This window comes from Parus major, chromosome 22 (genome assembly GCF_001522545.3).
Source record: "Parus major isolate Abel chromosome 22, Parus_major1.1, whole genome shotgun sequence".
Taxonomy (NCBI): Eukaryota; Metazoa; Chordata; class Aves; order Passeriformes; family Paridae; genus Parus; species Parus major.
The window spans coordinates 4,257,995-4,268,038 of NC_031790.1; the positions used below are offsets into that span (position 1 = coordinate 4,257,995).

Below are 10,044 nucleotides of genomic sequence, written 5' to 3' on the forward strand. Positions count from 1 at the left end.
GCGCACTTATACGTACTCATTAATGTTTCCCATAAATTTCCTCCTATTTCCGGCGTTTCCGATTTTACGCCACTATTCTTCACGGCGCATGCTTCACTCGTTGTTAGGGGGGTCTTCAATCTTCTTTCCGTGGTCTTTTGGCAAAGGCTTCTCCTCTTCCTCGTCGTCCTTTGGATAACCTTACAGGTTTGCGCATGCGTACTAAGCGTTGTGTTATGCAAGTCCACCAATCAGTCCCACATTTACTGATCTTTATGCCCAATGCCTAAAGTCGCTCCAGCCTTGTCCATCCCAAGGCCACCCTCGTCCTGGGACATCACCCATCCTCCAAACTACATCCTGTACCTCAGTTTTAACATGTAACATCTGTAAAGGGGTGCATCTGCCCTGTCATTTGATTGCTTCCAGTAACAACTTTAATAACAGTTACAATTTAGCTAGCACAAATCAATTACATCTATTACATGTGGTATAATACCAAAGTAACCCAGTTTCAAAATACTAGACTACCGAGTTCCAAAATACCAAAACAATCCAGTTTTACAATACCAGAATATCATGTTTCAAAATACAGCCGCACAACCGGTTTGTAAAACCAACACTTCCTCCTCTTCCTTTTCCCCAGTAATCAATGGGTCAGCTTTCCAGGGCTTTGAGCACTCCCAGTTGCACCCACCCAATGGAAATGGTTTAAGATAATGTCATTTAAGGATAATTTGGAGAAAAAGCATTTCTACACAGGAACTCACACAGATCCCATTGACTACCCACTTCTATTCCTCTCAGTGTTAGCGTTCAGGAACACACATAATCACAGATTGATTATATGTAGGTGCTTTATTGAAGCGCGCAGAAACCAGGAATATCAGCAACCCAAATCTAGCACCATCTTCTTTGTCCAAAATGCACATATTTCTACAATTTCAGCTGTAGCAGTAATCACTATAACAACCTTATCAATATTTCTTCATTAATGTTGATTCATTAACTTTATCGATATTGCTTCATGAGAGTTAGCTCATCCTTGTACAAACATGGACGAACCTTATCTCTGGGTGGGTATCTTTGAGACCCCCAAGTACCAGTTCCCGTTACCGTAAACATTTCAGCTTGCTAGACCATCCCTAATATCAAGCATTATTGTGGCCTACTTCTACGTGATTTTAAGAAACATTTTCAGAAACATCTAATCCCATAGTAACGTATTTCCCCCCTTTGAAAGTATTTCACTTTACTACCCTAAGTGTAATGCTTTCACTGTATACAGTCCTTTTCTTCTGAGTTTATACCTGATGTTCATCTTTGAATCCACAGTTGTCGTAAGCGTTGTTACACTCTGGAGGACTTGGAGATGGCAAATGCGGATGTGGATCTCTGTCCCGTGTCAGTGCCTTTATTATTTTCTGGTTCCAGGATACTCTTATCTTTATCTCTCCTCTCAGAACTGCATAGATTAACCAGATTGCTAAGAACACAATCAGTAGGATTATCAGACTCTCAGTATTAGATTTGATCCATGAGCTTACATTAATTCCTTCTTGCAATATAAATGGTCCCAAGAACCACCAACACCCCTTTCCATCTCCCCCAAGTCTCACCCAAATTCTCTCCAAGCCACACAGCTCAGCCACTACCTCCAAAACCCCCATAGACTGCCACAGAAGCTCTCCAATCCCCCTCCCTGCACCACAAATGGCCCCAAGAGCCACAAAAGCCTCTCCCAGCTCCCCCAGGATCCCCCAAACCCCCTCCAAGCCCCGCATGGCACAGAGCAGAAGAGGCTGGTGGACAGGGATATCCCCAGCCAGGAAGAGCTGCACTTCAGCAGCAATTTGGGCCCTTTGCAGGGCACATCCCAAATGGTGAAAATCCAGGCCAGGGACTGGGACAGACAAACAGAATTCCTGGAGAACAGATGGGCTCAGGTGGACACATTCTGCCAGCACAAGTATGAGATTGCGGCCCCATCTGCCCAGCCTGGGCAACCCCACAATGCCCAATCCTCCCAGAAAATTCTGTGAGCCAACCCCAAATTCACCCCCAAATCCTGGTAAAATGGTGCCACTTTAGATCCCTTTACTTGATTTATTTTTACCCCGGTTCTGGATGTTTCAATGCAATAAAGATGGAAATTATTCAGGTAGGAAAACATCTCCAAGATCATCCAGCACCTCTTGATGCCACCAGAAGAAACAATTGGACAGAGCACACAAGATCTTTTTAAGGTGTAAAGCTAAGAAATGAGATCTTAATGAATTTCTAATGTTGATTTGACTACTGATGGATGTTCGTGGCCTTGTGTTCATCCAAGTGCCTCTGGGAAACCAGGAGAAAGTGGAGACCACTGGCCAGGTGTCTTCCCAATGTGGGTCACTGGGAATGTGAGCCATCAGGGCTCTGCCCAACGTAGGAGATAGAGTTGGAGCAGCGCATGAAGCTCTTCCTGTAGTCAGGGCGTTCCCAAGGCTTCCCTTACCGGTGGCTCCGTTGGTGATGGGTCAAGGATGAGCTCCAGGAGAAGCTCTTCCCACACTGTAGGACACTCGCAGGGCCTCTCCCCAGTGTGGATGCGCCGGTGGGCGGTGAGGTTGGAGTTGTGCTTCAAGCCCTTCCTGCAGTCAGGGCAGCGGAAGGGCCTCTCATCTGTGTGAATCCGTTCATGTATGAGGAGATCTGAGCTGGTGTGAAACTTCTTCCCACATTCGGGACACTCGTAGGGCCGCTCCCCAGTGTGGATCTTCTGGTGGGAGGTCAGGTGGGAGCTCTGGCTGAAGCTCTTCCCACATTCCAAGCACTCATAGGGCCTCTCCCCAGTGTGGATCCTCTGGTGGCGGATCAGGTGGGAGCTGTCTCTGAAGCTCTTCCCACACTCAGGACACCCACAGGGCTTCTCCCCGGAGTGGATCATCTGGTGGCGGATCAGGTGGAAGTTCCGCCCGAAGCTCTTCCCACATTCCAAACACTTGTGAGGCTTCTCCCCATCCTGAAGCTCCTCATGGACCACCAGACCGGAACTTCGGCCACCTTCCCAGCACAGGGTGGGTCTTTCCTCCTCAGAGCACCCCAGGCTGGGGTTGGAGCCCCTCCTCCTGCGGGATCTCCGTGGCTTTTCCTCCCCCTCGGATTCCTGCGCTGTGGAGCCACTCAAAACGGCCTCTTCCACGAGGTTCTGCTGTGGAGATTTGTCCTCCCTGGTCTCCATCTTCAGCTCCTTGTCTGGGGGAGGAAGGACAAGGAGAGGATGGGATGTGCCTCTGTGCCAGAGGGAAAAAGGAAGGAGATACACTCCCCCCCCAACTCATCCCCGGCAGGACAGTGTCAGCAGGGGGGTCATCCTGCAGCCAGGGCCGTGCTAGACTGGGAGATGGAGCGGGAGAGCCTCATACCGAGAGTGACCAGAATTAGACTGCAAGTGACTGGCATCATACTGGGACTGGCCATAATCATATGGGGATTATAGGGGGTGTGATTGGACCCTGACTAGGGATTACTGGCAGCTCCCAGGCCCATGCTGGGAGCCAACTGCATATAGACTGGGAGCAACTAGAAATGACAGGTTGCATGCTGGTGACAACTGGCATGTACTGGGAGTGACTGGGACAATACTGGGGGCAACTGAACCATGCTGAGGTAGCTGGGAGTGCCTGGCTATGACTACAAGAATGCTCAGAGCAGCTGGGATACACCGGGAGCATCTGAGACCGTGCAGGTGGTGACTGGGACCACACTGGGTGCAACTGGGAAGGTGCTGGGGGGAACTGGGACTACACTTGGAGCAACTAGGGGCAGGTGTGAGTGACTGGGGCCCTGCTGGGAGATACTGACATCATACTGGGAGTGACTGTGACTACACTAGGGGCAGTATGCTGGGAGAACTGGAAGCACACTGGATAAAAGCTGAAGCAACTGGGAGCAACTGGGACCGTGCTGCGGGAAAATTGCATCATAATAGGGAATGACTGGGAGTGACTAGGCTCATGCTGGCAGGACCTGAGATCCTTACAGGGGGCAAGGGGAAGTCATCAGCATCGTACCGGGACTGACTGGGCTCATACAGGGTGTGCAGAGGAGGAAACTGGAATGCGCACGGAGGGAGCATCTGGGCTCATCCTGTGGCAGCGACTGCCGGAACCGGGAGCCTCAAACCCCTTTCCCGGCCATTCCACCCCTCCAGCCCCAGCACCCCCCCGCCGGGGTCCCAGGAATCCCAGGGGTCCCCCTGCTCTCGGGATCCCCGCTTTGGGGCTCTGCTCTCTCTGGGGTCCCGCTCAGGGAAGCCGCAGCTCTCCCGGGGCTCCCCAAAACCGCTCTCCCCACGTGGCGCCACAGAGCTCGGGGGGGCCCAGCCCAGGAAGCCCAACCCCCACCGTGGGGGGACCCACATCCCACCGGCCCTGCCACCAGGACCCCCCAGAAACACCTCCCGGGGACTCCCGATCTCCCCCCGAGGGGCATCTGTGGCTCAGCTGCGGAGCCCTGTGATCTCCACACATCTCCCTCCAAAAGCCCCAAACCCAGGGACCCCCGGAGTATTTGGGGTGAGCTTCCCCTCCCTGGGCACCTGCAGGATGGCAGGCGATGATCCCGGGGTGGGGCTGCGAGTTCAGGCGACACCAGAGCCGTGCGGATACCTTCTCTCCTCTTTTCTTCCGTGTTCCTATTGCCGCTCCGCCTCTTCCTTCCCTCATCCTCCTCCTCCTCGGTTCCCAAAGTCCTCGCGGCCCTCGGGAGCAGCGGAGATGGAGCTAGGACAGGTTGGGATGGGCAGCGCGGGGATCTCGGCTGCTCCCACCCGCTGGGGGCGGGGGAAAAGGAGAGGGAAGCTGGAAAAGTGGGGCTTGCAGGTCCAAACTGGGGCCCCTGTGGGGTCCCGAGTGGAGCTTTCAACTTTCCCCTTTTACCTGGTCACACCCTCTCCTGAGCCCCAGAAAAGGGAGGTGTATTTCGAAAAACAGGGGTTTAAACTGAGGGACGAAGCTTCCTTTTCCATAATTGCCCATGTTCAAACTGAAGAGAAATCCGCTTCCCCTGCAATTTTGACGGTCTCAGTTGGAGGTAAGTCTACCTTTTCTGTGCTGTTAGGGGTATTAAATGATAGGGAATCCCCATTTTCCATTATTTTCCACTTTAAGTAGAAGGGCAAACCCTTGATGATGCTTATTTATAGGCCTAAATTAAGGGAAAAATTCCTCCTTTTCCCTCACTGGAGAGATTGATAGTGAGGAAAACCACTCTTTCCCCAATATTTTTAGGGGATTAAATTAAAGAGGAGAAACCCTTTATTTGCCACTGTATCGGTTTAAGTGGAGTTAATTGGTTTAAGAAAAACCCTATTTGCTTATTTTAAAGGGTTCAGTTGAAGGAAGTTCTGCCTCTTTCAGCATTTCAAGGGTTTAAAGCTGCATTTCAGGGCACTTCTATCCATGCCCTGGAACTAAATATTTCCAACGGGAGCGAGCCCAGTACGTACGTAATGCTAATGCCACCTGGAAGTCTATTATTTTTCTTATTTTAATTTATAATTCAGAGAGCCCTAATTAGAGGTCCCGATGAGACTTACACCATTCATATCACTAGTATTCTTCTCTACCCTAATCAATCACATGGGGAGTGCTACTTAGTAATCACTAAGGAATAATTATGCAAGTCCACAAACTATCCAACTTATCTAGCTACACTGCCAAAGCACAAAGTTTTGCTTCTTACTGTCTTTTTGCTCCGTTACTCTAAATAGTTGTAGCAAAAAAAGAAAACATTGACCTTTTCCTGAAGAGTTTTCTTCTGCATGGAACCCCTTATTCACCTCAAATTTAAGTCAGAGGAACAAAACAGCTGCAGCTCCTCTGAGGGCTTTTATACCTGGTGGGATTTGCCGCCTCCCTTTTCCCAGGCATCGTGGGAAAAAGAGGTGGGCTCAATCAGGGCTATATTAAGCCCCGCGTGTGCTAAGGGTCATTATTCCCTCCTGGGGAATCAGCTGGGATAAAGAGCTGTTCTCTGATTTCAGTGAAGAGAATCTTTTGGCTTACTTAAGCCTGCTCTCAGTAGGTACTTTTTGGGTACCTAAAGTAGCAGAGGCTTTGAAGACAGCTTGAAGAAAATAGTATTAAACACAGGGAGTGTATTTAAGTTCATGATTTTGGATTGTGGGTTTCAGGGTCATAAGGTGCTTTTGTAATGACTTTTCTTCTTGGGTTTTTTAGGATGATTGTAACATCCTCAGGTTTTAGATCAAGTAGGATACTTCAGATTCTCTCAGCAGATTCATCATGTCACAAAAGGAACCAGCCCCTGTGGCAGCTTTCCCCAGCACCTGATCACTCTCCTGCACAGATTTGCATCAGAGAGATAAGTCAAGGGCTGTGATTGCAGAGGGGATCAAAGCAGGGCAGTGGGTTAGGACACACAGCAGTTAGGGGTTTTGAGTCAGCTGTGGGGAGGGGGAGGTTCAAGAAGCAGCCCTTTAGGTCACAGTGAGGGAATGCCTCACTTTGGCTCACAATGTTGAGATATGCAGGGCAGAGCAGTTCCAGGGTGTGTTGTGTCACTTGTCTGTTGTGCCTTCTGTGCCTGCTGTTCATCTTGTTTTGTATGTCTCTTGCCTCAGCCCTTCTATGGGCTTATCAGAAACCTCAGTGTCATTCTTAGCATCTCCCTGTTCCTTGGCCCAGTGCCAACACCATCAAACCTTTTATTCGAGGGTGCAGACATGCATCGGAATGGCCTTTCTCTTTAGAAGCGTGAGTCCAGTGTCTTCTTAGGTCTTGTTCTGAGCTGTATTGACAGCTATATGCAGCAACATTTCTTTACAGTGGATAAGGACTTGTACCGATTCAAAGGCCGGCAGAGGATTCCCGCCACAAGATTCTCAGGCATCCATCTCTGCGGTTCTTGGAACAAGTTGTTCCATTAGCATCTTTTTCCTCCAGGGTTGTCCAAGCCTGGCTGTTGCTATATTTTATATATTAGTAAAGGCCTGTATGCACAAACCAGCCTCTGGGTTAAGTCATAATATTAAGGGCTAAAATCCTTGAAACTTGCCTGCAGAAAGTAAAACAATATTCCTGTGTACAAGGATAAGAATGTAAACTTGTGTGTACTAGCCAATAGTAGCTTGCTCTGCCCGCAGACCCTGTAGAACCCTATAAAATGTGTGTTAATAATAGAAATAAACAGCATTCACAATTACTTCTGTGAAGACTGGTGAATAGCTCGGGGGTCTTTCAATATCTGGCGCTCCGACCAAGGACGCCCCTGTGGGCAGAGGGACTTTGGAGTCAGCGGAGTGGATCTGGGCGTTAGACGTCGCGGGCTTGGATCGGCACTGAATAGGCAGCCTGAGCGTGGTGAGACGCGGTGCGGTAGGACGTGGAAATTCAGGCTGCTGGGGGGGGCCCAGGCAGGCAAGGGCGTGGTAGAAGGGTCGCAACCTTCCCCCTTGGGGGTTGCCGTCAGCATGGATGTGGAATTTGCGGCGGCAGATAAACTGCTTCTCTGCATCCTCGTTAAACGAGGCGAAGCAGCCCAGGAAAAGGACCTGGATATGCTCATTATATGGGCTAATTGTCATGGGCATTTGCAGTGCCCACACTGCTTTTTGTGGTGCAAGAACGGACTGATGTATCGGCTCTGATATGGGAAACGGCAATTACGGAAAAGAGCAAGGACACTGTGTCTCTCGGTCGAACCTGGCAGATTGTAATTAATACCTTAAAAGACAGAAAAGCAAGATATGCTGAGGCTGTGAGCCCCGTAATTCTACCTGCATCACAGCGGCAGATGCCTTTATCTCCCACTACTGGGCAAGCTGTCTCCTATCCATGCTGCCCAGGGAGAGTGGGAGGGAGAGTCAAAGAGAACAAAATAATGAGAAAGAAATTCCACAGCGAACGCTGAAACAACGAACAGAATCTGTTCAGTTATGGCAGGATGTGATACATCCAGAAATATTTGCTTCATTTTTGGAGTAACTTTTAAAACTACAATCTTCTTTAAGTTCCATCTTTACCATCCTGGAAGAAAAGAAGCCAAATTTAGATTGGTTTCCACCCGAACCAGGGGGACATGGGGGAGCGAGGTGGGTGCAGAGAACAAAGGCACCCCCGGGGGTAGAAGCAGCGCAAGAAAAGTTCCAAGGCCACGCTGATAAGCTGCAATGATCGCTGCTGTCAGCACCTGGCCGTGAGAGACTTTTCGTGTAACATCGCCTGCTACTGTAAAATCGTGTCCTTTTTTCCTCTATCAGCGAACAACAAGAGAGATTGAGAGAAAAAACTGCATTTGTTCAAGTTAACTTTGTGAGGTTTTTTTTTTCTTTCTCTCCGTTTTTCCTCTCTGCGAGAATATGTAGAGAATGTGAAGAAAGATGAGAGCAGCAGCAGGGCGGGCAGTCAAACCCCCCCACCCTGCTCCCTCTTTAAGAAGACGCGCTGGGATTGTAACTAGTTTGTTAAGAAGTCATGATTTATTGGGTTTTCAAAATGCTTTTATATATCACTGTAGAGTTAATTTTGTGTTTTAAGCAATTATGAGTTTATGCAATTGCAGTTTTTAGGATTTTATTGACAAGTTACTGTAATTCTTTGAAAGTGGGAAAAAAAAAAAAAAAAGAGAGAGAGGGAGAAAAAAAGTATTTACCAGAAGTTACCTTGCAATAATTGGTTTTAGAACCCAAAGTTAAAATATGGTGTGATTTACAGCTTCTAGGAAAACCTTCCAATTAGTGTTATCTACAGAAGAGATTTATGGTTTAAAAAATAATTAGTTAAGAGAACTTTACTGTACAAGACAAAGTTAAGTTAAAGTATATATTATCCATTTGCTTGTTTTTTCCACAATTTTAATAAGGTAATTTTAATGTGTCCCTTTTGTTATATAAAACACATATAACTGCATAGATACCACTTTGGATTTTGGGTTGTAGTTTAAAAATTGGACTTGATGTTTCTGAAAAGTGCTATAAAAGCTGGATGGCAACCTGCCAAATCCCATGTTGTTGTGGTTTTTCTCTAGAAAAACTACACCTTAAAATCCTAACCAATTTAAACATATACGAGGCAAATTCCTGTTATGAATAAGTATTTTTAGTAACATTTGCAGTTATTGTACGTTATTCTCAAAGCTAGATGACACAGAATTGTGATGGATTTGTTACATTTTTATAATCTTTATAGTGAATCCATGTTACTGTTATATTGTGTTTGAAAGGTATATATCAAACTTTTAGTTGCTTTTTTGTAGTAGCAGAATAAGATTAAGTTATGTTTTTATTTAGTATAGATTAAGTGTTAATAGAATTAAGAAAAGACAGGATTTATAATGCTTAGGCTTGAATGCTTTTAAGTTAAGTTTTCTAACTTAGATATTCTTTTAAGGTTAAGTTTGTTATTTCTTTTTGTCATAAATAATTGTTGTTAGGTTTAAATATTTTTTAATTTAAATTGTTTTATGTTTTATTGGAGACACTTGTCTAAAGTGCAAAGTATAGTTATTTTCCTAGAGAGATGAAGACAGCCACAACTGAAACAGCAGTGATGGAACACTGGTGAACACCTGCTTGTGGATGGAGTGTTTCTAGAATTTTAAGATGCATCATTGTTGAAGATTAGCTGCCATAGGAGAGGCTTCATATTAAACCAACTGCTGCATGGTTTAATTGGTCTGGTACCTAAGGCTTCTGATCATTTTATTTATACAAATGCATTTTAACAGTTTTCTGTGCTGTAAGCATCTCATAGCTGCTACTATTGAGAACCTTGTTCTAGAAATAAGTTAAAAGGCATCTTTCCAGTTTAAAGCCAGGCCCTGGCCAAGCCTTGACTTTACCTGGACAGAATGTTTGCCAGCAGATCCAGATGTTTTTTGCACCAAATCAGTATTTGAGTCACTTTTTGACTCAACAATTTGACCCTATTAATATGACAGCTGGATCAATTTTGAAGTGGGCTTGGAGAATCATTTCCAGAGATGATTGCCCAATCCTTCACTGATTTTTTTTGTTTCTGTTTGTTTGCTAACTATGGGATGCTAGTGCAGTGTTTTAGT

At 46.6% G+C, this 10,044-nt stretch overlaps 1 protein-coding gene across 1 annotated transcript; it reads right to left on the reverse strand.

Moving 5' to 3' along the window:
* Positions 1-1,880: 1,880 nt before the first annotated feature.
* LOC107213838 (gastrula zinc finger protein XlCGF49.1-like) lies at positions 1,881-3,400 on the reverse strand. The gene has a single exon (XM_033519472.1). It carries the CDS (start codon positions 3,200-3,202, stop codon positions 2,450-2,452), a length of 753 nt encoding a protein of 250 aa, XP_033375363.1. The 5' UTR covers positions 3,203-3,400; the 3' UTR covers positions 1,881-2,449.
* Positions 3,401-10,044: the final 6,644 nt, after the last annotated feature.

Coding starts and splice junctions, on each gene's coding strand:
- LOC107213838 (XM_033519472.1), bottom strand. CDS start 3,202: ATGGAGACCAGGGAGGACAAATCTCCACAGCAGAACCTCGTGGAAGAG.